Source organism: Micropterus salmoides, unplaced genomic scaffold (genome assembly GCF_014851395.1).
Source record: "Micropterus salmoides isolate LMB-PRFRI ecotype aquatic unplaced genomic scaffold, ASM1485139v1 Ms_hic_scaffold_19, whole genome shotgun sequence".
In the NCBI taxonomy this organism is placed as follows: domain Eukaryota; kingdom Metazoa; phylum Chordata; class Actinopteri; order Centrarchiformes; family Centrarchidae; genus Micropterus; species Micropterus salmoides.
In genome coordinates, this window is record NW_024041039.1 from 19,166,334 (window position 1) to 19,191,784 (window position 25,451).

At 41.8% G+C, this 25,451-nt stretch overlaps 3 protein-coding genes across 4 annotated transcripts; all 3 read right to left on the minus strand.

Annotated features, from left to right (window-relative positions):
* Window positions 1-1,300: 1,300 nt before the first annotated feature.
* On the minus strand, window positions 1,301-4,256 carry tmed8 (transmembrane p24 trafficking protein 8). Of its 2 annotated transcripts, none has more exons than XM_038728291.1 (6): window positions 4,086-4,256; window positions 3,614-3,756; window positions 3,400-3,493; window positions 3,196-3,289; window positions 2,686-2,979; window positions 1,301-2,499 (listed from the first exon to the last, which is right to left on the minus strand). In XM_038728291.1, exons 2-6 carry the CDS (start codon window positions 3,721-3,723, stop codon window positions 2,282-2,284), a joined length of 810 nt encoding a protein of 269 aa, XP_038584219.1. In that variant the 5' UTR covers window positions 3,724-3,756; window positions 4,086-4,256; the 3' UTR covers window positions 1,301-2,281. The 2 variants fall into 2 exon arrangements, with proteins under 2 accessions (XP_038584219.1, XP_038584220.1); XM_038728292.1 differs by having other exon boundaries at window positions 3,614-3,780.
* A 524-nt stretch (window positions 4,257-4,780) lies between these two features.
* noxred1 (NADP-dependent oxidoreductase domain containing 1) lies at window positions 4,781-6,817 on the minus strand. Its single transcript, XM_038728099.1, has 6 exons — window positions 6,568-6,817; window positions 6,316-6,491; window positions 5,797-5,977; window positions 5,556-5,710; window positions 5,190-5,388; window positions 4,781-5,043 (listed from the first exon to the last, which is right to left on the minus strand). Exons 1-6 carry the CDS (start codon window positions 6,723-6,725, stop codon window positions 4,887-4,889), a joined length of 1,026 nt encoding a protein of 341 aa, XP_038584027.1. The 5' UTR covers window positions 6,726-6,817; the 3' UTR covers window positions 4,781-4,886.
* Window positions 6,818-7,119: 302 nt separating this feature from the next.
* Window positions 7,120-25,415, minus strand: LOC119910564 (autophagy-related protein 2 homolog B-like). Its single transcript, XM_038729231.1, has 43 exons — window positions 25,349-25,415; window positions 24,268-24,679; window positions 23,993-24,155; window positions 23,677-23,829; window positions 23,486-23,588; window positions 23,083-23,245; window positions 22,826-23,005; window positions 22,606-22,702; window positions 22,332-22,496; window positions 22,042-22,193; window positions 21,785-21,896; window positions 21,313-21,556; window positions 21,034-21,196; window positions 20,794-20,886; window positions 20,510-20,698; window positions 19,793-20,066; window positions 19,587-19,695; window positions 19,307-19,508; window positions 18,522-18,664; window positions 17,978-18,135; window positions 17,694-17,869; window positions 17,433-17,583; window positions 14,422-14,624; window positions 13,508-13,588; window positions 13,276-13,382; window positions 13,100-13,192; window positions 12,953-13,023; window positions 12,785-12,861; window positions 12,514-12,684; window positions 12,281-12,413; window positions 11,988-12,187; window positions 11,665-11,894; window positions 11,452-11,569; window positions 11,150-11,341; window positions 10,971-11,072; window positions 10,797-10,875; window positions 10,498-10,708; window positions 10,334-10,403; window positions 10,166-10,248; window positions 9,856-9,977; window positions 9,536-9,690; window positions 9,285-9,434; window positions 7,120-8,395 (listed from the first exon to the last, which is right to left on the minus strand). Exons 2-43 carry the CDS (start codon window positions 24,427-24,429, stop codon window positions 8,165-8,167), a joined length of 6,231 nt encoding a protein of 2,076 aa, XP_038585159.1. The 5' UTR covers window positions 24,430-24,679; window positions 25,349-25,415; the 3' UTR covers window positions 7,120-8,164.
* Between the last annotated feature and the right edge of the window lie 36 nt (window positions 25,416-25,451).

The following is a 25,451-nucleotide window of genomic DNA, read 5'->3' on the forward strand; positions in this document are numbered from 1 at the left end:
GCCTACAATTAATTTATAATTAGCTGTAAACACTGGCGCTCTGGAGCACCTGCATTGTTTGGCTAGGTCTTACTGAACAGCTCGTTGGTAACAAAGCATTATATTTACTTTCTTAAAAAGCAAAAGTGTTGATGACGTGACTAGTAATAAAGGTGGGGTGGAGGAGGAGATTTTTACCACATGGAATTACCAGTGGGGTTTTTAAACCAGTAGATCCCTGTGAGCCTTTCATTTCTCTGAGGGGAAAAAAAACACAAAGCACAGCTAATTTGGAACAAAATCTTTGTAATATTTTATTGGCAATACCAAGAGAGATATTTTTTGAGGCTGTTTTATGGAGCCAAAGGTTATCAAAAAGTAAAGCAAAATAAATTAGATTTGAATTTATTTTATCAACTGATTGTTGGTGAAGGAGAAATATAGGCTACAGTGTTGCTGTTTTTAACCAGATGACTGGAGGTTAAAGAAATTTATAATATAAAGCTATTTTACGCATAACTTGAATTATTTTATATTAATTATTGATGCATTTATAAATGTTTTGACTTTGAGACCTTCTACACTCAGGGCTCCATAGCGTGGTGTTGTACATTGTAGGCGTGGTTTCCCACAATACACTATACATGAGGGAGGCAGTAAATACATGCAGTAAACGTGTTATACTGCCTCCCTCATGTAGTGTGTGTAGTGGGATTGGACAGGGTACTGAAAACACATTCATTATAAAAAGCACTTCAATAGGACACCCCAAACTACAGTCTCAAATATGCCTTCTGAGTTAAATTTACAAAAGTGATGAGGCATCTACTAGACTGGCTGCACATGTGTAGATTCATCAACTGACTATATATGGAACATCTTTCAAATCCACAATAATCATCAAAGTCTAGCTGGACTAAAACATATTTGGCGTAGCAGCATATAAGAATTATTTAAGAATATGTTTATCCAACTGCTTTTTTAGAAATCCAGGAAAATGTGAGTGACACTAGATTCTCTGGATTCTAAGTGGCCTTTGGGGGGGGGGGGGGGGGGGGGCTGAAAATTAAACCTGGTTTCATCAGCACCTCTGTAACAATTACATCAATCCTCTAATGCCGCAATTTAATGAAATCACATGGGACCATCCTGAAGCGCTTTCTAATCCTGGATCACCAGCAAGACTGTTATGAAATGATGGAGTCTCGGGTGGCATGGACAGATTTGGTTGGCTGGAGACTACACTCGCCAGCAGTCTTAATGACATCTCCCAAGTGTCATGTTGCAACGTTTACTATCCTCAAAATTAACCACAAAGAAATCTAGACAATCTTCTCTTTATTGTGGAATATAAATTTTAGGAACAGAGGTCATCATAACTTACAGTAAAAGGTACAGTACAGCTAACATGGGAAGCTTTACATTGTACACGGCATTAGCAGCCAAATGTGTGGCATCTTTGGGAACATGCGCACAAGTAAATGCGGTAGAAGCACTGATTTTAGAAACAGGATAGACAAGGGTATACAACATTAGTGTGACCAACGCACAGAGGATATTCAAAAACAAACACACTGACCAAATTAAATGGGGGGTTGAGGCAAATGTAAATATTGAATCTATATTACATAATAAGAGCTTTATGTGATAAGGGATGACTTATTTGCATCCTAAAAAGCAAACTTTGGAAAACTGTTACCACTTGCTTCAGTACATTCAATTTATATCAACAAACCACTATGACAGTAGACCGCTCTGTGCACAGAACTTGTATTACATAATTATATTCTCCATTATCACATGATTAGATAAACGCAAATAAAAAATAAGTTACAGTGCAAAGCGGAAGGATAAATACAAGTAACAACGACAAAGCAACATAGAGGGTGCGCACACACGCGCACAAACACACAACACTCTATTTATAGTACTGCTTATTAAGCACCTGACGTGGAGAAATAAATGCTTTGCAGGTGTTCCCTGATGCCTGCTACCATCGAAATGTTACAGCTGAAGACAATATATGTTTTATGACGGGCACAGAGCACACATGGGAACATGGCACATATGCAAGGCTTCTTCAAATATCTATCAGCAAGACATTGGAGCAAATGTTGAGTACAAGATTATCTGACCATATGCTTAAATTGTGGCAACACAAGCTGATAGGGATAAAAAATAGATATGCCTATAATCAACCTTTTATATGATTTGACTTTTTTATGGAATCAAAAATAGTTCTTCAGTTTTAAGAGTAGGATTCTTCTGTAAAGTATACATTCACAAACAATAAATTGGCATCTTAGGCACTGTAATAAACTCTGTAGTAGAGGGTTTTATTTCGCCATAGTGAGTAGGAGTTATCAAACTTCAGGAGGTAAGTGCCTTCACCTGGAAAATCATGGCTCCCCCCATTGACGGACAAGTGACTGTCCTGGCGATATACGGGTAGAATTTCAGCCAAGTTTGAGTTGGTTTGAGTTTTGGAGCCCTTCTCAACATCTCCGTTACTGACAGGCCCTGCAACAGAAATCACATAAACCACAAAGTCAATACACTGCCGCTGGATCCCAGCTGGAGGGAAAAACACAGAAAAACACTATTACGGTGTGTTTTGTAGATACAGAATGAAAGGGGTTAAACAAAGCCCAAGTGTGTGCTAAATATAGACCGTTTTAAATTCTGAATTTGCAAACACTAACTGACCTTCCAGCTCCTCCTCTTCATCTTCGTCATCACTTGACTCGCTGATGTGCACAGTGATAGCCCGGCTCGTGACAGGAGTCCAGTCAAAATATATGCCGAAGCCAATGTCGTAGCTGTCTGTAGCAAACTCCCAGCACAATTTTTTGGCCTCGGGGACAGTGGGCACGTGAACTGTCATGATGTCGCCACGGTACACCGTCACCACGCTGTCCTCCTCCGTTCGAAGCTTTGCCTTCAGCTCCTTCAGCGCCGCAGATGTCCATGTTGTTGGGGGTTTGAGGGGTGGCATCTGGGCTGCCATCAGGAGGAACAAATGGCAACATTTTCACAAAAAGCATAACAGCAAGTCTGAAAATTATTTATCCAGCTTAGACACGCCTTAGAAAATTGTAGATCCATGTTTTTAAAGCTTCACAGGCACATTTTTAAAACAGATTTATGAGAGCTCTGTATCCAAATCATAGATAAACAAAGCAGGAGTCATGATGGCATACTCAGCAGGTCTCTCACCTTTCATCTCAGCAGAGAGCTGACAGCTCCCAGCACTGTTGTTCTCTTCTCCTCCTTCCCCCAGGGCCAGCTCTGCAGGGCCCTCTTCATTACCCTCCAAATGCATACACACAAAACTGATATAATTGCTGAGAAATCATATTATATTGCCCTGTTTATTGCCACTCATTGGCAGCTCATCTGACATGCTTAAATATTAACTACCTCTGCATGTCGTCCTGAATCTTCCTTGGTTTCATCCATATCAGCTTGGTTTTTGGATTGGGTGCAGCTCTTTGAAAGGTCTGTGTTCTGGAGGCTGAAGAGCAGATAGTATAACAGATACCACAATATTTTAACAGGGAAGACATTAGGATGCAAGTAGTACAACCAGCGATACGTGTTATTACAGAAGCTTTAAACAGCAGCAACAGGCTACCTGTCCAGCGGTCTGGTGTCGCACTGTTTGGATGTTATCCCGGGAAACGACGAGAAGGACAGGGATGACAGCCGTGACTGGAGCTCTGATGTAGCCTCTAACCTCTCCATGGATATAAAGACAAGACACCTCAGTCTGCGTGGCTGAAAAAAGATGAAACCCCTCCCCTTTCCAGTCACGGGGAGGGAGGGAAAAGATGAAAACAGTGAAACTAGCCTTCTAACGCAGATAAACTAAACTAAGCAAGCTGCTGTTTGACATTTATGAACCATATTAAACACAACAATAATTGGTGAATTAATAGCCAAAGCCGCGGAAGCGAAATGTATAACGTTATGTATGAGTGATGGGCTTTATTACCCAGCTTCATCTTCATGAAACGCATTAGCTTTGGAGGCTAGCTGGTTAGCTCACATTAGCTAACGCTACCTAACAAGCAGCTGCGGGCGCACTGGGCACAAACTTCACTCACCACGATGTAACGCTGATAATCCGATAACTCAATACGACTTTCCTTTAGTCCAACTCAGACCATCGGGAAATACACCTCCATGATCACTGCAATCACGTGAGGGACTGTCCACGGTTTCTGCTGCTTGACAGGAAAAAACAGACCCGATTTTTTTGACACTTCCGTGTTTCCTCGAGTGTTGCCGAAAATCTGCGAATCTGAAGTATCGACATCCTGTTCAAGAAATGATACCTTCGGGTAAACCCACACTTTATACCCGCCGGTACAACAAGGCAATGTCCAAACGCCAGTCCAAAGTCAGAAAAGAGCCACAGTAGAGGCTGTTTATACTTGTTTTGTGAAGTGTATTTGGTTGCGGTGGTAACTTTCCTGCAATAGAAATATTGTACAGACGTCTGGTATGACATAAAGACATGGTGTGTGGATCAACATGTGCTTATTTTTTGTTGTGTCTTTATGAAAGTTTTAATTAAGGTAGAAGATATTTGTAACATTTTGTAAATGTGGCTGGGGGGTGTACTGTCCTTAAATCCTTTAATTAACAATGTATTCGAAATATACTGCAGCAGATACCCACATTTGCTGCTTTTTCTACATTAGGAAATGTCATCCCCCCCCCCCACATAGGCTACTTAACAGTATGTATAAAAAAAACAAACAATTGAAATCATAATATCTTCAGGTATCAGAAAATACACAGTTGAATACTATTTATTGAAATGTAACCTTGCCACATTATAATTTTCAACAAAAGGAACACACCCTTTACATTAACATCTGTAGAGGATATACAGTTAGGTTTTACATTAGAGTGGAACTGTCTAATTTTGCTTGTGTCTCTACTAGTAATTTGTATGCTGCCGAGATGCACTGTTGCATAGATTTACTGCGTGATAGAAAGCACAGCAGTGGTGTCTCCTTGGTCTGGGCATCAGCGAGAGAAATCCAAGGAAAAGGCCTTTGTGAGGGAAAAAATGTTGAAACATAACATTAAAAAGTGCTTTGGTACTTTTCCTGACAATTTTCAAAACTTGATTCACAAGTGGAATTTACATTTCAAGTAAAATATGACATATATTTTCTTGAGCTATACAGTGCACTCACTCCTTTGTCAGAAGGGAAGACGCATAAGATGCACTGATGAAACTCTGTGCGTTCAATTCCACAGTGTGTGGCTGTTTCTCTTTAAGGATGCTGTTGATCAGAGAGAGAGCATCACTGGATCCCAGACCAGAAGATGTGCAGATATTTAGCAGGCAGTACAACACTGCACACACCCAGTTCAGACCCAGAGAAATGCCACCTAAATATAAAGGAATACAACTGCATTAATATACATAATGTCAAGTTAAAGGTGAAGCCTCACTGCACCAATTTTCAAATGCTTTCCCTTGCATCTTATATAACATGACTTCAAATGCAAGGTCTAAGAAAGAGGCTGACATTATGCAATAATGAAACATGACGCACCGCTCGTTGAGAAAGGACATGATGCCTCTATCTGTAAAGGATCCATCAAAGCCGTGGCCAGATGAGTGCAGGAGAGCCACACATCTGCAGCATCACAAGCGACAAAGTCATACTGTGGTTTGAGAATGAAGTCGTGTCCAAGAAGCTGTGCCAATCTGAAATACAAGTTAAAACGATACGGTGACTGAAAATCAACAAACAACAATGCTGTGTGTGTGTGTGTGTGTGAATGTGGTGGTACCTGGTGATGGGCACAGCGGAGGTGAAGCTGTACACAAGGCATCGCTTTGACAGGTTGGAGTGGAGATCAGCACAAACTTTAGGGAGGTGAGAGGGCAGACAGCAGAGGAACAGGATGTCTGCCCACGCTGCCAGTCTGCGATTGTCAGAGAAACATTCAACTCCTGTCGGGATAAATCCCACTGAAATAAGGAAGCAATGAGACAAACACAATAAGCACTGGCTCTTGAGTAGCCTACATAGGTATGACTTTTGTCAGAAGGCTATAGGATATAGGAATAAGCTCAATGTGCAATTTGGTTTAATCAACTCATGTTTAATCTCTAATTTATCAATATCAAAACTCATTACTCTGACAACAAATGTCTTATCACTTGCAGAAGAGAAAGTTAGCTAGTACAAGCCAATAATACTACACACCATCTGCTTTAGTGAGTTGTACTGCATCACAACAACTATTTTACTTTGATTTGTACCTCTGAGTGCATTGCGTTGTATTATTTTATCAGTGTATGCCTACCTACAGATTCTGGTCTTCTACTGGATATCTTAATGTGTGATGGTTTGATGCCAGACTTTTCAAGGAGGGAGAGGAGTAACTGTTTCCCCATTTGACCCATCCCAAGTACCCCAACACGGAGGTCGCTGTCTTCTCCTGGAGAGTCTCTGTTTGCAGTGTGACTTTTCATGACACATCTAAATTTAAACGTGCAACAATTAGAATGAATGTGTCACACACACTTTAAATAGAGCTGCAGATAAATTAGCCTACCTCAGCGAGTGGACGAGTTTACACAGGAAAACTGCGTGCGCGCACCCGCAAAATATCAGTCCCGCCGAGCGTACACGAAGGTGAAGTAATTTTTTTTCATCCTCAGTCAGTCCAGCCTCAAAAGAAAAACTGCTCAAATCAGCAACCACGTCCAACATCGCCTAAAAGATCCGATAAAGGTAAGCTAAGCAGAAAGTGGATGCTATCAAGTTTTACAACATAGTAAAAATTGGCCTCCTCCTCCTGTTTCCATGGCAAAAGGAAAACTTCCGATATAACATGGCTTACATACTTCAAAATAAAACTGCATGTCAAACGCTGCGCTGATCAGAATAAAAGAACGACTTAAACTTATGGTTAAACTGCCGTCAATCAAAATAAAACATTTATTATTATTTATTTTTACATTCTATTATCCATCCATGACAACTTAAATAAAAAGTCCTAAATCTCTCCTTTCAGACTCAAGGCTGTGAATGTGACCATATAGACACAGGAATGCCTACTTACATTATATTCACTTCTAAAAAGTAAAGACCACACACAATGACGTTCTGCTCTGGTGGATTTAACCATTTTTATTTCGCTTTCATGCATTTAATACAAATTCTTCCATCACCTGTACACTTATGTACAAGAAATATTAGTCTGTCCACATAAACAAGAAAATGGGCAAATCAAATGTCTGCAACACAACATATCACACCAAATATCAATATTCAAACATACACTTAAAAAATTCAATTGTGCAGGATATTAAGACTTTGCTTCAAGATTCTGAGTGGATACAGTTTCTCTTACAAGTTTGAGTGAACAATTTGAAAAATTTGAGCAGCATACTGACAGAATAAAACATTTGAAACTGTTTTTAAAATATCAAGATCAGCTTTTGAGAACAGCAGCTTTTGCAAAAATGACAAAACGACCACAGCTCCAAACAAAATTGTAAAACTTTATAACAACTTCCCATCTGTCATTCATTTGAGCTGATTACACAACTTTACATAGCTGTGACACATTCAGGTCCTACACTTGTTCTTTTTCATATTTGCATGAAATGTTACACATTAGGAATATTTACAGAAAATAACAGTATATAACATACAGCACATTATATAAATTAAGGGTCATTACACCTATATTATTAGCGTTTGTTGACACCAAGTAGGGTAAAAGAACCAACAACTTGTAAACAGAGCTGTTTTGAGAATGAAGCAAATGTTTGCACCTCATGAGACAACAGCCTATTCATTATGATTTTATATCTATAATGCCACTGTCTATCCCACAACAGAACAAAATCCACATAAAGACAAAATGTGGCTCATAAATTCCTCACTCTTCATACATCCCTTTGATTAACCGTACAGTTGGACAATGCTGATAACCATGAAGGCACTGTGAGGCACCCGGTAAGCTGACACAAGCAGTAGCTCAAAGTGCCACGAGATGATCAGGATCTTATTTACACCAGGGCTGTATATTATGCACCTCTGAGATGTTCCTCTTCAAAAATCCTCTTAAGAAAGTTTCCAACACATTTACTAGCTGTTTCTTCTGCACAGTCATGCTTTCAGGTACCATATGGCAATAAGAATTACTCCTCGCCCTGCCTCCATTTCTGAGACTCCTCCTGGCGCGCATCAGGGTGAATCTGGTTCCTCATCCCACCCAAGACATTGGAGGTGGCTTCAGTGGCCATAATGAGCGGCTTGACTACTGCTGGCGGCAGCTGGCGGAGAACTCCACCCACTGCCCCGGTCATCCCACGCTGCTCGTGCTCCCGGGTGGCGGTGTCATAGATGGTCAGTGCCGTGTCTGTGATCCCCTGTAGATGTAAACACCAAAAAAATCTGCATTAAAATCGGATTTTACTTTTCCAATAATGTCAATGAACTGACCCCACATAGTCGAAGGTTCAACGCTTCGATGGCCGGAGCCTGATTTGACTGTCAATCTCACAGTCAAAGCTTCCCAGCAAAACAAGGATCATGCCATTTTGACGATATGGGTGTGCTCAACATCTGATTTTACATAGAACTACTAGTTTTCTCCCCATAAGTTAATATACAGCCTATTACAATATACATTTCAATGTTTAATGCTGCAAATAAATATGTAAAAAGAAAAAAACTTTTAATAAATGTTTTAAAAAGGTGCGTGAATAAATCCAAAATTACCCTTTAAGAAGGGGGGTCAGTGCGTATGTGTAGGCGTAGCGTGTACGTGTGTGTAGCCATGCAGTCTATGATGTAGCCTAATGGCAGGGAGACGGAGCCCCAGCCTCACCGCTGAGTTATCCGCACCTCGCGGGACATTTGAATCATTTATCACCACTGATGAACCATACAAAGTGTATTATATTGTTTTTAAATAGTACTTGAAATAGACCTGCGAGGAACTGCGACGTGCATGCATTTGTCAGCCACACGACACGCATGCAAAACTCTGCACAAGACCTGTGAATGGCAGGCGAGCAGAGAGGAAATGATCAACAATAAGTCTCAGTTTATCTTTAACGTTAAATGTAAGTTACAGTGACTAATGAACAGAGGCTGCAGTTCTGCAGCTTCTACCGTGCACCCCCTCCCCCATCGTCGTGCACAAACACACATTGATTTGACTATCAGTCGACTATGGGCAAGACTTGATTAAATTCTGATTCGACTATGTAAATCGTTAGTCGGGGACAGCCCAAAAAAAAAATAATATTTTACCTCTTTCACCACAGTATAGGCTTTGGCTACACCTTCTCTCAGGTCAACAGGCTGATGAGCCAATCCATAATGGGAGAACCGTTTTATCCTCTTTGTGTCTCTCTCATCAGGCACTGGAGACACCATGTCATAGGCAGTCTCAGCTGCAGCCTGAAAATGACACACAGAACAGCAGATTTGTTTGACGCCTCATGAAGGCACTGGTAGTGGATACAGACTTGTTTTTAGCAACAGTGAAACGAAGAGTTTACCTGGATGGTCCGCACCATCCTGTTGGTGAGCTCCAGAGCAGCCATGGCGGTAGAAGTTCCAAAGGAGGCAGTGCCGCGCTGAAACCCTCGAACTATCCGACCATCTTTCCTGTACTGCTCGATCGGGAGCCAGACCAAGTCCCTGAATCCCTGAACTGAACAGAAAATTCATCTTAAGAACATGGAAATACATGAGATCTACCTGAAGCTCACACACTGTAAATTACTTTTATAGCAGTTTTTTAAGGAAATCACAAATAAAGTTCGTCTGATACACCAAAAAGCCAGTGACTGGGTTCAGAGCATGTGTTGTAACTCACCTAGTTGTACCAGAGAGTGAATAGGTCCCACACCACCCAGGAGTCCTGGAAGCTGGTTCTTCTTGATGTCATTTAGCCACTCATTTATTGCATAGGAAAACAGTTTATCCACACCTAATAATCTGGAATACAGACAAGTATTAGTGCCCAGGGAAACATTATTGTCTGTCTGTGAATAGTGAATTACACACTTGATATAAATACATCATGTACTGGGATGTGTAAAAGAAATGTGCTCTTTTACTGTCTGAATCCAAGGTATCAAATAACCAACACAGTCTCGTATGATGTATTACTCAGATAATCATACCCTTGTCTGTAGCACAAGCGCCTCAGCTTCAGCTCTGAACAATTAAGCTGTGTCAATCCGATAATGATCCCTGCAAATGTTCCCTGGAAGAGAGCAGTCATAAAGATCATTCATACAGCACAAATACAATAATGTGGGATTCATACATAGCCATCTTAGATCATGTACCTGCTCCATTAACACGTGTTTCCCATGGTAATCCAAGCGAATGGGAACCTCAGAGGTAAATCGAAACTCCCTGTTAGGAAACGAAAGTGTTAACCAACACAGACAAGCAATTTAATTGTTTCTTTCAAGGAGTTTTATTATTTAATTAGTTATTTAACACTAACCTAAAGAAGATGGGTTGGTCTGTGAAGGAAGGAGCAGACGCTTCATTGTCAGTCACTTCCTCCTTGCCAGATGTGGAGAAACCATTGTGACTCAAGCGTCTCTGAGCAGGCAACGAGATGATTGGGGCCGGGTCCTGGCTACTGGCAGCGTGCTTGGAGAAGCTGCAGGAGATCTCAGGTGCAGCCACTTTTTTTGTGGAAACACAGACAGCTGCAGAACAAAATATTAAAATAATATCAGGAGCCAGCATTTGAATGTTAAATTATGTTTGAGTTTGAGGCACTTGAATGAATTTTACCTTCTTGAGCAGGCGGTGAGAAAAACTCAACTTCAGTAGCAAGACTAGTAAAGAAGTCCTTCAAGAAGAACAGAGCATCCTTCGAGCAAACAAAAAACAAGGCTGTGACTCAAAAAAAAAAAACTTACTGAGGATGTGTGCCACACGTGTAACAATCATTTGCGGATATTTTACCTGATCAATATTGAGGCGAAGAGGCATCAGGGAAACTCGCAAACAGCACTCCTGGGGAGCCTGGCCTGACTCAGGACACATGTGCAGTGCCTTCACCGTCAACTAAGACGAAACGCATACAAGAAGTTACACAAGGCCAAGACTTTACTGGGTTAATGTGAGCGTGCTGCCTTCCTCACCATGTTCGAATGGGCTTTTCTGGGCATTTCCTTGCTAGAATACAAGTAGAGGAACTTGTTCATCTGTGAGGTAGCCAGTCTGTCTCGAATCTCCAAGTCCTGCACAATAAACACCTGCCGGGAGACTGGCTGATCCATTGCTGGCCCAGAAGACACCTGGGCCTGTGGGTACACCTCATGCTGAAATCTTACCTAGGGCAAAGGTAAAAAAGAAAAGCTGGTAAACGGTGAAGTAATGATGCAAGGTATTCGTGTGATGAGTACCATAATAAACATTCATTCCAGGTGAAGAGGAACTTTACCTTGCTGAGCTGTATCTCCATCAGGACATCAGGGTTCCTTCCTCTTCCACCTCCTGCCCGCCCTGAAGCCTTGGCCTGTCTGACTGGAGTTTGAGAGGGGGAGCTATGGGGTGTAGACCTGCAGGGCGGAGAAAAGGGCAAAAATTAAACAAGTCTGTTTCACTTTCAGCACATTTAAAACAGTGTGTGCAAAGTTATGTGTTAATGACTCACCCTCGGCTTCTAGCAGGAGAGGCTATGAAAGTTGCACTCCCAAAGTCTTTCCCACCATAGAGGTGCCAGATGACGGAGATCTCCTTGATGAGGTAGCGCACCTCTGGGATGGGAAAGTTCATGGCTCCACGGCTGGAATCACTCCCATCTAGAGGCTGACTGAAGTGATCATCTTTGATTTCTACAGGGTCTGAGGTAAGCTGCTTTACCACTGGCTCCTGATCAAGATCCTGAAACACATATTTCTTACAGTGAGCCAACACAGATTGTCACAGTGTCTTTGTTGTGGTGCCATAACTGTGTGAATGAATATATATCCTGACCTCTCCTCTGGAACCTGGTGTCTCCAGGATACAAAAGTCGTCTGTCTCTTGGGTCAGGGTAGGGACAGGAGTGATGAGAGGAGAGTGAAGCACTGGGTAAGTGGGGCTCGCATCTTGGGGAAAATTCCCACTTTCATCCGGGAACAAGAACAGGTCTGAGCGAGGCGGGTCATGGTCCTGATCCCGCTCCTCATGTGCACCTACAGATGTGTGAAAAAGTATCAAATCTAGTTAAGTGACATTATATCATTCATGGAGCTAAGCCCTTCATCTTTCCTGAACTAAATCTTCACCATTCTGCTGCAGCCCTGGAGCATGCTGCCCATCAGTCTCCTCCATAGCTTCACTCATAAGATCCTGCAACATCTGCTGCTCAGTCTCAGCAAGCAATGGTGTCTGAGATGTGGGTCGGCTAGGAAACTCCGCCTGTCCAGAAACACACTTAAAGTAAGCATGTGTGACCAGCAGAGGTTTTACATCCTATTGTAACTACCGAATACTGGCTCAGGTTGGGGTAATTTCTGACCTTGGTTCTTTGTGTAGTGCTGCTGTGCTTGGCCTCTGGCTCTGCAGGGGGCAGTAAGTCTCCATAGCTGGCTACATATTGGATAAGGTTCATGAGGGCCGCACAGGAGTCCGAACACGTTCTGATGTGAATAACATCACTGGAACAGCGCAGCTCAAATCTGGGCTCTGACTATCACCCAAGAGAGAGTGAGAAATGAGACATTTTCAACCAACTTTTGAAGAGGAAAAGTTCAAAACATTAATGTAATGTAGAGGCAGACAATGCTTACCAACTTTCCATCTGCCCCAGGTTTGACAGCTGTAATCCTCAACTCTAATGTTCCCATGTCTACCACTTGAACATAGTCTATGACAAAAATCCAAAAGCAAACACAGGTCAAAGCTACATTGAAACATTTCAAGCAGTTTCTTCAAAATCATCACTGAAGTGAACTTACCACGCGCTAGATTGACAGAGACGGCATTACTCTTGTCTGAGAGGAACAGAGCCGCTTCGTCCAAAATTATCCTGTGTACAACATGTTGTATAAAGCAAGTCAGATGCAATTACATCTCTCAGTTTTTCTATCAGCGACAAAACCTACCTGAGTGTGGAGGAAGAAAGGTCCAAAGAGACACTGCTGGAGATGCTGAAAGTCTCTACAACCAACAGTGATCTGAGTGGCAGGTAAAGGGGTCTGTCAAGAGAAGAACAAATGCCACATTTGAACACACACAGATAACAAATAACTCAATAATCAGTGGAAGGTCTGAAGCCTACCTGTAGTCTAGAGAGCAGCTCCATAGGTGTAGATGTAGGGTGGTGACAGACGTAGGAGGGGCGTACCCCAACACAGGCTCATCGGAAACATTCAGAAAGTCGACAATCTGTTGCACATAAATTGGCAATACGATTACAAATGTGTGGTTTCTTTTGCATTATATTTAAGGGAACATTTAAGGTAAAAGAATAAAAAGAGGTTTTGTGATGTGGTAGCTTCATCTAGGCCTACCTGGTCATACCAACCCAGGCTGGGAGGGACCACTCTGTGCTGGAGTGTGGCTCCTCTAACTCCAATAGCGACCAGAAATTCCTGCAACAAAAAAAAAAAAAAAATACACTGCAGTGAGCAGAAAACACAACGCAAGCTGACTGATGAAACACCAGTTCTGCCAAATAAAGGGAAACATTTGGCTGAATGGAGGTATTACCTGAAATCTGTGTTGAAACAGATGCTACTGCACAGGTGTGGTTTCAGGATTAATTCAGAAATCAACATGTAATCATGCCTGGTGTTTTCCAGCGTAATGATGTTGAGTAAGCTGCCCATTATTTGACTAGTATGGCACAGGAGTGAGAACCCAATGGACCTCACTTATAAAACATTATTTACAATTGCCCTTACATGGCAAGGTCAGGATTTGGGTTCAACAGTAGATCAAGAAAAATCTTTCAGTTTGTCAAAAGCCCCATCTACAGGGCAAATGTGGTCATGAAAGGGTCTGTTGAGGTTGCGAGTCCACAACCACAGTGTACTAAGGCTGTCTCAGTCAATAGATCTCAAGCTAATTAATACTTTATAAAGATTTTTTGTTTTTTTTAAGCCTTTATTTAGATAGGACAGTGAAGCAAGGAAGGGAGTGAGAGAGGGGATGACATGCAGCAACATATTTTCTTGTGACATACTCACAAGAAAGACAAATTATTCAAATTTAAAAATCTGAAAATTGCTCTATGGGGAAAACCGCTCACAACGCACTGATCTATTTAACATGTGACGATGGGTTCACAAGTGGATGTTGCTTAATTTAAGGGCTCTCAGAAATCCAACTAAGCTCAACAGACAGAATCTATCCCAAGGTGAACTGAAGCTGTTTTGCCAGCCAGCATGGCCTGTTACCAGTCAGTGATGTGAGAGTACTCTACCTTCACATTGCGTTCTGCATTCTGTGATGAGATTTTGACAGCGACAGACACCATGCTGCGGGCCTCCAGACCAATACTCTCTGAGGGAGTTGAGGATCTCTCAGGAGACGTCTCTGATTGGTAGATGGTTGGCTCCAACCAGTGGGGATGTGTCCTGCATGGCAACTTGATGTCGGAGACAGAGGTGCCTCCCTCCAAAAGTCCTAAGCCGGTTAACAGAGTGAGAGATCATATAATGAGGCTTAACACTAGAACCGACAACGGGTCAAATTTACCCGCGGCTGTTTTTTGATTGTATTTATCTTTGTTTCAATATAATATTCAAGTCCCCCAGTCTCTGACTTAAATATTCTGACTCCTAAAATTGTGTTATGTAGCACCCCCTATTGTTAAAAATGTCAATATAAAGCCAGATTTAAAAAACGGGCATTTATACCTATAAGCACCAGCGGGTAAAATTTACCCCTATAGAGAATGCAGTCCTTTTAGCACTGTTCATTTAGATAAACGTTCTACGTTGCTATTGGCAATGCCTTTCCCACTACAGGCATTACACTTGCTCAGCGCAGTGAGTGAAGGAGAGTCTGACAGTGGGGGCTGAGTTGATTCTGCATCTGACTGGTCATTATCTGACAGCGATCCACTTGAATGAAGTAAATATGCATAAAAGCCGCTGCTCATAGGTTTTGTGTAGGCTACATGATTATCACAGGGAAAAACTAGGCTACCTGCAGAATTAGTTTTGATGGAAAATCAAAACCATCAAAACCCACTTCAAGTGGGGCTCCCTCGTGTGCTTTTTCAATCGGCTATAACTTTTCCAATGCTTTGTATTTTTTAGTAAAAGTGATCATTATACATTTTTCCGTTGGGTAAAAATCTACTATGAATTTTGGAATTGATAATAATCGTTTTTTTCAAATAAATCGCCTACTTTTATTTGGACTTTCAAACTTTTGTAGCTATGTGTTACTCTCTGGATGCCCGATGGAGTCCGAAAAAACAAGCAGAACATTAAGAACTAACTAACATTATGAGGCTATTATTATTACCGCCTATAAAACACTACAACAGTCAGTCTTTTTTGTAAATTGTATGCTGCATTTAAATTCAAGCTGTGTTTAGAATATAACTAGGCTACAACATCTATAACAGCGATGAGTGGATGACATCAAAAGAGCCGCCGCATGTGAACATGCCCTTCACAGATGCGCAGTGTAAGTGAACGACCTGCACAGTGAAGACAATGAATAAAAATAGAATAAACATTCTGTACATGCCTGAAATATGGGGATGGTGTTTATAGGAAATGCAGAGCCAATGTGCAATGTTTCCCAAAGTGTGTTGGAGCAACATGTAGCAGAAATAATCACAAAATCACGGCATTTTTATAGCGGGTAAATGTTACCCGCTATGGCGGTTATAGGTATACAACAAACCCTGGCGGTTCTAGTGTTAAAGGGTAAACCTGGGCCCTATTTTCACATATCTTCTGGTAGGACAACATTGTGGAAAGGGTCACGAGTGAAATCCTGGTGACACCCCTTGTTTTTAACCAAAGTTAAAACTTGCTCATACACAATTCTTGCTCTGATATCTTGCGAGGGACAAGCTGTTGCAGGAAGGCGCCAGTGGAAACGTGAGTCATAGTTGGAGAGAGGGGTTTGTGTACACAGAGGAACTGCAAGACTTTATTTCCCTACACTGCTCCAACAAAACAAACTCCAGCTGAAACCATCTATTGCACAGATTTCAAAACTTTTTGTACGTACTAGTCAATTCAACCCCCGAATATGAGGAAATAGGGCCCAGGTTTAAAAGTATGAAATTATCCTGCAAGTACATGAATCACACAACAGCAGTGATGTAGACACAGTGTAGTTGTATAGTAGTACTCTACTTCACAACATCACGTACACACAGCAGCATGAGAGTATAGTGACTACAGGTGCTGGTCATATAATTAGAATATTATCAAAAAGTTGATTTATTTCAGTAATTCCATTCAAAAAGTGAAACTTGGATATTATATTCATTCATTACACACAGACTGATATACAGTATTTCAAATGTTTGTTTCATTTAATTGTGATGATTAAAACTGACAACTAATGAAAATCCCAAATTCAGTATCTCTGAAAATTTGAATATTACTCAAGACCAATACAAAAAAAGGATTTTTAGAAATGTTGGCCAACTGAAAAGTATGAACATGAAAAGTATGAGTATGTACAGCACTCAATACTTAGTTGGGGCTCCTTTTGCCTGAATTACTGCAGCAATGTGGCGTGGCATGGAGTAGATCAGTCTGTGGCACTGCTCAGGTGTTATGAAAGCCCAGGTTGCTCTGATAGTGGCCTTCAGCTCTTCTGCATTGTTGGGTCTGGCGTATCGCATCTTTCTCTTCACAATACCCCATAGATTTCCTATAGGGTTAAGGTCAGGCGAGTTTGCTTTGTTTCACAATCCTCTCCAGGGTGCGGTTATCCCTATTGCTTGTACACTTTTTTCTACCATATCTTTTCCTTCCCTTCACCTCTCTATTAATGTGCTTGGACACAGTGCTCTGTGAACAGCCAGCCTCTTTAGCAATGACCTTTTGTGTCTTGCCCTCCTTGTGCAAGGTGTCAATGGTCGTCTTTTGGACAGCTGTCAAGTCAGCAGTCTTCCCCATGATTGCGTAGCCTACAGAACTAGACTGAGAGACCATTTAAAGGCCTTTGCAGGTGTTTTGAGTTAATTAGCTGATTAGAGTGTGGCACCAGGTGTCTTCAATATTGAACCTTTTCACAATATTCTAATTTTCTGAGATACTGATTTTGGGGTTTTCATTAGTTGTCAGTTATAATCATCAAAATTAAAAGGAATGAACACTTGAAATATATCAGTCTGTGTGGAATGAATGTATACATTATACAAGTTTCACTTTTTGAATGGAATTACTGAAATAAATAAACTTTTTGATGATATTCTAATTATATGACCAGCACCTGTATGTGCAGCTGGTTTACCTTGGTGATACATGCAGATATTACTGGTGTGGAAGCAGATGTAGTGCTGGTCTTTATAGCCTTCGTACTGCGTCACACTGAATAGCACAGCATTTTTCACCTCGAGCCAGAATTCGCCATGTTTGTTTTTCAGTACAGTTTTATCCTCCTTCTGAAAAAACAAAAGATGGACTCAATCCCACTATCCATATAAAAAGATATTAGGGTTGTCTGAATAAAACTGTGAGGATAGAAAGTGATATCAAAAAGGATGAGAGTTACCTTAGCGTTAGTTTGAAGAGCCACCAGGCCATGATTGACACTGAGGATGACAGAGAACAGGCTCTGGGAGGTCTTGCTATGGGCTTTGGGCTTTTTCTTCTTGCGAGACCTGAGGCCCAGGTCAGATGCAGGAGAGTAATAGTGCATGGTCTCCTCATCTGACCCACTGGTCTCATCTGAAAGCACAACATGAAGCACATTTATGGAGTTTAAACATGACTTTACATTAGATATTTTTACTACCAAATGCAAATTCATGGGAAATGTTATTTTTCCCGTCTCACCCTCAGGACCAGTAGAGCGGAACTGGCTGAAGCTGTCCTTGGAGTAAGTGTTGATCAACTGACTGGCAACAGAGAGTCCAACTCCATATGGCATGCATTCCACCGTCTCCACAGGAGATGGAGCAGTGGGCTCCCACAGCAGCAGGTCATTGTTTATCCTAAAATATTGAGAATATACTTTTTATGTATGGAACAAGGCAGGGGTTAAGTATCTTTTTAACGGGTATGTGCACGGTCCCCTCGTTTTAACATTTTAGCTGGCTGTCAACAAGACCTGTCTCAACAAAAGTAACATGTATTACACCAACAACATAGGGAAACCAAGTGCTACAAAAACACCAGCTGATTATTTGGTGATTTTCAGCTACAACAAAAACACTTTTATACATGGGAAAAGGTTTCATAAGAAACGATATTCATTCGATAACGATATTCATTCGATTTTCATGCTTTTCCTGGCATACTGTATCGCTCATACTTAAAAGAAGTTTTTTTTATGACAAATCTTATCTTAAAAGATAAAGTTATATTAGGAATTCTGTACCTGTTGTGCAGTTTTTCATAAAATGGCTTGCTGGGCAGTACTAATTGCACATTGGGGAAACACAACTCAAGGATGAAGCGAGAGTTGTTCATGGTTTTATCCTGGAATTCTGTCATCTCAGCGACATCTCCGGGAATGACCATCTGGAATAAAATATGCTCTGTCAACAGGATAGGTATGCAAAGCAGTGCTCAAGTTCCCCTTTGCATAATGATGCATCTGTCAACCAGAGGATACCCTCGCCACTGAATGCAAATACATCCACCTGCACAAAGTCCACTTGATTTAAAGCAATGCCATCATCATAACTATAACGACAATAGGTTGTAAATTTTAATGTATAACAAATGCACATTTTCAAATCACCTCAACGTGTTAGTAAACATATATTTTAAATACCATCTGCTCAGTGCCTGGTCCCCTATTCTCCAGCTTCAGATAGCTTATCAGGGTGTCCCATTTCGCATATCTCCATAATGTCTTCTATGATGTCTTGTATTTTAATGATTTTAAGAGTAAACTGAACTTAATAATGTTCCTGGTCCAAATTGGGTAAATTCTGAGATTGATCATTTGTATAAAGGGAGCAGACTTACATAAATCAATGAGGTAATATTTAAACACCTGGATAATTTCTATGCAAATACATTTAGCAGTTGCTTTAAGCTCCAGTGCATTTGTTTTAAACAAAAAATGCTTCACTTTAACACAAAGAAATGTAATAATATATTAGTTGGCTGTATATTAACAGGTGTGATAAATGTGGCTGTTAAACCATGACCTACCTCTTCATTCTCATACATAACCCTTCGAGAAGAAAAGGGTGATGGTTCTGGCTTCCCAAAGTCACACACATCCTTTAGTGAATGGGCAGCCCCTTCCTCCTCTTCCTCTTCAAGGGAATGGTCCTCAGCCCCCTCGTCATCTTCAGCCGTCACCCTTTCAAGGATTGAGTGGACTGCAGTGGGGTTCATCTTTAGCACGACCCTGCTCAGAGAGACTTAGTATCACTGAGGGAAGCACCTGGATGGACAGATCGGTTTGAGGTTGGTTAGACAAACTTACCTTGGCCAATCAAATTTCGCACTTTCAGATGTTGTCATGTCTCCCTCCATGGTGTGGGACACTCTGAGGAACCGGGCCGCTGTTTGATCTGGCTCCTCCTGAAACTTCCCTGTGAAAAGCAAAAGAATACAAAGCAGTAAAAGTGCAATTCCTCGGTTAAAAAACGTCTTCAGAGGGAAGGTTAAATTTTCTTTTAGATAACATACCAACAAGCTCCCTGAAAGTGAGCTCCATTTTGGTTTGGTCAGGAGAGCTGCCGCCCATGAACTCTGTTTTCACTTCCAGGTCTTCCAGCTCCAGGTAGAGCACTTCCTTCTGCAGGGACTTCTTGAACCAAGGGCCCCTCTCCTGATCTGAGCGCAGGTCAGGGATGGGGAAGCGGATTGCAAGGCCCAGCACTGGGGCATTGACAGTCAGCGATACATGACAGGTGGTGGGCGTATGGCTGTCATCAAGGAAAACCTCTGTAAAGGCCTTGTGCTGTGAAATGAGTTTAAAGAGACAACAAATTAGATAATCTATTGGTAAAGGTACTTTACTGTCACATACACATATATGTTGCGAAATTCATTCTCTGCATTTAACCCATCCCTCAAGGGAGCAGGGGGCAGCCGCTGTGCTGCGCTCGGGGACTAACTCCAGATCTAAATCAGTGACTGGTCAATGGCACTAACTGAAGAACCTAACATGTTTTTGATGGTGGGGGAACCGCGGCACCCAGAGGAAACCCACACAGACAGGGGGAGAACATGCAAACTCCACACAAAAAGGCCGGGACAACCGGGGTTTGAACCCCGGACTTTCTTACTGTGAGGCCACAGTGCTATCAACTGTATCACCTTGTCGCTTGTTGTAGAGCCTATAAATATGCATCTGCTTTCCCTCAAAGTTTAAATATTCAATAGTTCTTGGGATGCCCTTACCAAGCTGACATGTTTATTATAGGATGTGTACAAGTGGGATGTCATCAACTCTGTAGTGGCCAGCTTCTGAGGTTGTAGCAAGGAGTTGAGACGGTCCACTATGCTGATGTCCAACTCAGAGCGCACAGGGCCCAGCTCCACCTGGATCTCAGCTTTCCTGGGTATGGTGCTGAGACGAACCTGGCCGCCCTGCACAGAGAACCAAAGAATTGACTTAGTAGTAGCACGAAGAAGCTTTAAGTGATAGTGCTGCGGTTTCATATTGGACTAATAAATGCTGTTACCTGAGGGCCTCTGCGCTCAGCCTGTTTGTAAAGCAGGTGAAGGCAGGTGGTAAGCGGCTGATCAGCACTGGCTGCGGTGTCAAATGTCAGGAGCTGAGGTGTGACAGAGAAACTAGTGAGAAACTCTCTTAATGTCATGCCAGCTGCAACTTTCAGACGTACTGAATGTGTATGAAGTGTTTAACCAACCAAAGTTGAGTGCAGTGCAAAAAGTGCTTAGCTCAGGCTTCAAACTCTAACCTCTGTGTACTGAATGCCTCTTTGGGAGCCGCCACGGACTGCCTCAGAGGGGAACAGACACTCCAGAAACTCCATCTGATGAAGGGAGAAGTCAGTGCTAAAAGTCCGCAGGCTGGATCCCTGACAGTGCTCATAGTTTATCTTCAGGCCCTGGCCCACAAACCTGCAAATAAAAGCCCAGATCAGACATTAAACAGTTAAATGACAAATCTGTCCTACAGTACGTTCAAAAAAGACACAATGCAATACCTTATGCAACAGGAATTAGTAAAAGTGCACCTTAGATGGTCATGGGGGCAAGCCTGGTTAAACACAGTCCGAGACTGGAGGAAAGTAGCTGGGGCGAGGTGGCCTGGGCCCACCATGCTGAAGAAATGTGCAGCCATAGGGCCAAGGGGACTGGGAACAGCATCTGGTGGTGGCAGCGGGTCAATGTGGAGCACCGAGACAGCCAGGCTACTCAGTGTTAACCTTAACACCAGCTCGGGCCTTGACTCATCGCCATGGGTTTTGGATGGATGGGCTGAAATATAAATAATAATAAAAAACAGTGGCAGATATCCATACAGATATTACATTTTCACTGTGTTGAAATGATAACCAAGTACAACAGAGGGCTAAGTGCATGTAGTTTTTCATAGAGCCAAATACTTTAACAGCTAATTTCACTGCTTTTCACAGAGACACTAATATTTAATAGTTTAATGTGTATAAAGTATGTACAAATATATTGATATATTGTAATACTTACAAGTCTGTCTCAGTAATTTTTGAGGGAGTTGTGAATCCCGTGATTGGACGGGAGTTTCATTAGCGTGCTTCTCTCTTTGTCGAGGTACATCCATGTAATCGTCCCACAGAGCCTACAAACACAGATACACAAATATGATGCCAGATTTACTACAGAATTTCAGGATGTAATAGAGTAACCAAACTGCTGAGGACCCCCACTCTCACCTACATTCAATTTCAATGCCTTGATCACTGATCAAAGAGGTGAAGACTTACTGTTGCATTTCCAGAGGGAGATTCTCCTGGGGAGGCAGAGTAGTTGCTATTAAGTGACAAATCCAAGTCAACAGTGGGTGGTTCACCCAGAGGAGGAAGGGATGATAAGCTATGAGACATGTCCATGTCTGCCATGGAGAAGAACACATCATCTACACCAACAACAGATGTGTTGAGAACAAAAAATAAAGGAAAGGAGAAAGAAAGAACAAATTTCATTAAGTAGATGCAACCATGACATACGATTTCTTAGAAAGGTCAGGGATTAGAGGATATTGTTTCAGTCCAACCTCGACTAGACACAGTTCTTGTCGTCTGGCTCTCAAAGAGGTCAGGGTCTGCTCCTGGTACAGCGGTATCCTTCTTCAGACATCGGTTCAGTTCCATATGGAGCCGATACTCATCCTCTTGCTGTATGGGTCGGCTCTTTCTATCCTTAGCCCATTCCTGTGCACCTTCACACAAAGAATAAGAAATACTCTATTCACTCCATTTCTAAATAAACCATTGTTACCCTGTTTGATCCAAATGTTCTCTTGCATCTATCAACAGTGGGGTGCTCACCTCCTCCAGAGAAAGCTCCACACAAGTCTAGAAGAAGATGAACTTGCCGCGGGGAGAGCAGAATAATAAGTGTATCAATGTGTCCAACAACATCCAGCTGCAAAGCAAAGCATGCAAAACACCTTGGTTAATAGCAATCACCCCTAGTTCATACTATTGAGTAAATAATCAGGAATGTTTTTTCTTATAATATTGTGTAATTAAGAAATGCTTTATTTACCTTTGCACCCGGCATAGCTAAGTTGTTTTTCAGAGTGAGGGACAACTCTATTTTACCACCAAGGCTCCCAACCTGCACAGGTTCAAAGGGTGTTGTAGAGGATACGGGCTCTGTGAACTGGGGATGAGGCTCACATATTATTTTGGGATTCCAGCTAGGAGAGAGCTTTGGCTCCGTTTCCTGCAAAATAAAAGATTTTTTTAAGGCGTATGAATGCAATTCTTTTCTGCCATGTTTACGAGACTGACTATACCAACCGTTTGAGTGGGTGAAGATTTACAACCAGCACGGGACACATCTGAGAATTCATTCCAAAATATGGAAATGCCTTCCATCTGCAGGTTTTTATGTGCAAATGTGGTTGGCTGATGCACATTCACACTAGAACTCTCCTCGCCTGTTTCATCACAGTAAACAATCCTGAAAGCAACCACAGAACACAATTAGCTTGACAGGGACCTGCATTATGAAAGGGAAAACTAATGGATCACATGTACTACATATTAGGGGCATCTTCCACACATTTAGCTGCAGCTCTTTTTACCATTCACAAATAATTAAAAGAAAAAAAAAAATGGATTATAGCGTTCAACTAGACTTTGATGTTAAACAATGCTTAGAAAATTTTGGAGAGTTGTCCCATTGACTGTCCAAACTTACTTATTGACTCGAATCTCAAGGGCGATTCCAGTTTTAGAATTTTCTGGAATGTGTTCTACTCTGAGAACAGTATCCAAAAATGTCACTTTAACTCTTCTCAGAACTGCAAGATAAGGAATTAAAAAGAAATTACTTTATAAAACACTAGGCTGGTTAACCTCTTGTCACCCAACAGTATAGACATAATGTACCTGTCTCTATCGTTTCTGCAAACTTCTCTAAACCCTCAAAAGGCTGGAAGCTCTCTCCCATATCGTCAGTGAGTTTCTGGCTCAGACATTCTTTGGCAAGCTGCATGCTGCTCGTCATGAAACTGGACCAGTACATGGGCTCAGTTCCAGATGCTGGAAGAATAACCAGTTGTGACTCAGTCATTTACTTTTCAGTAAAATTAGCTGTCAACTTGTTCACATGTGACAAAATGACAACATGTTCTTTCAAGGCTCTATCTAAAACCTTTTCACAGATGGTAGTAATGTAGTGGGACACCATGCACTCTCTCCTTACCCACTCTTGGTCTTGGTCTGAGAACCATCTGCAAACCCTTGACCTCTAGGGCACAGTTTTCCTGCAGCAGTGCTGCCCATGGGACAGTTAAAGAAATTGTCTGGATGAACCCGGTGATTACCTCAAAAGGAGCATCTGCTGTCTCTAGGAGCTCATTGAGTGACTGAAGAACAAGAAACAATGGTGAAGCTCCTCTTAGTCCATGCAGATTATGTGTTTAAGTCAAATACATATATCTATTGTTTTTGCTGCCACAAAGGTAAACATATACATACCCATTTATCCAATGGCACTTGTGCAAGTGAACCAGTGCCTTGATAGAGGTCTAAACTGAGCTGATCCAAGCTCAGTTTCTCCTGCAGAAAGTTGCCAAGGTACCGATGCAGAAGGTATCTGCAGGCCCGCTTTTTGATGGACTCCGAAAATGGCCAAGGCATCTTAAATTAATAGGTTAACAGTACACGGGTAATAAAAGGGATCTTGAGGTTCTGAAAGTGGAATGCTGTAGCTACTCAGACAGCTATGAATTTATTACTGTTGTTACAGTTATGTCATCCTGTCGACTTGAAGACATTGAGAAATCTTGAGCTCAACCACCCTTTATATCCCAAGATTAGGGACACTTTAGAGGATGTGTTGACACTCAGGGATATGTGTGGGAATTGGTCCGACTCCAGTTTGCTGCGCCTATGGAAAGACACACATATGTTGCTCCCTGTGTAATTTGACACTACAACATAAGACTTTACACAATATGTTTACAACACAGCCGAAAACAACAAGCTCCATTAATGTGTCAGTTTAAGACAGATACAGGTTTAGCTCATGAGAAGCCAATACAGTGAAACATAAAACGTCCTGATAATGTTAGTGTTATTCTAAGAGACAGAGCAAACTAGCCAAACGCACTTGCGAAATAACTGTTAGCATGCCACAGACTTGCTAGTCAACAGCTACCCTTAGCTAACGTTATGTTTACTTAAACAGAACTGACATCGTAGTCATGAGACAGGAGCTGCGCTTTGACTACTCGCTGACAAAGGCATGTCATTTAGCTAACAAGCCGGCTAGTAGCTGTAAAGCTAGCGCCTTTAGCTAGCCTATGATGAACTACTCTTGTCGGCAGAGTGAGGAAACATTAGCCTAGCCGGCTAAAGCCAGGTTAAGGTTGTAGCGGTACATGCTCGCTAGTTAGCTAGCTTGCTAACCTAAAATCCAACATTTCTCAAGTTATCTGTCCTCACGCGTGAGATGTACACTGCAAAGAAATACTACACATATAAACCTCTGTGCGATATGGTGACACGCATGAGTAAGTTAACAGAGTTGAAAATATTAGTGCAGCTCTTAAGTTACCTTCTGACTGCGTTGTTTACAAACACTTTCATGACTCCGCAACTGAGCCCACACACTCCGGGGTGGGATTAGCCAATGATGTCATAACATGGCGGAACTGGGT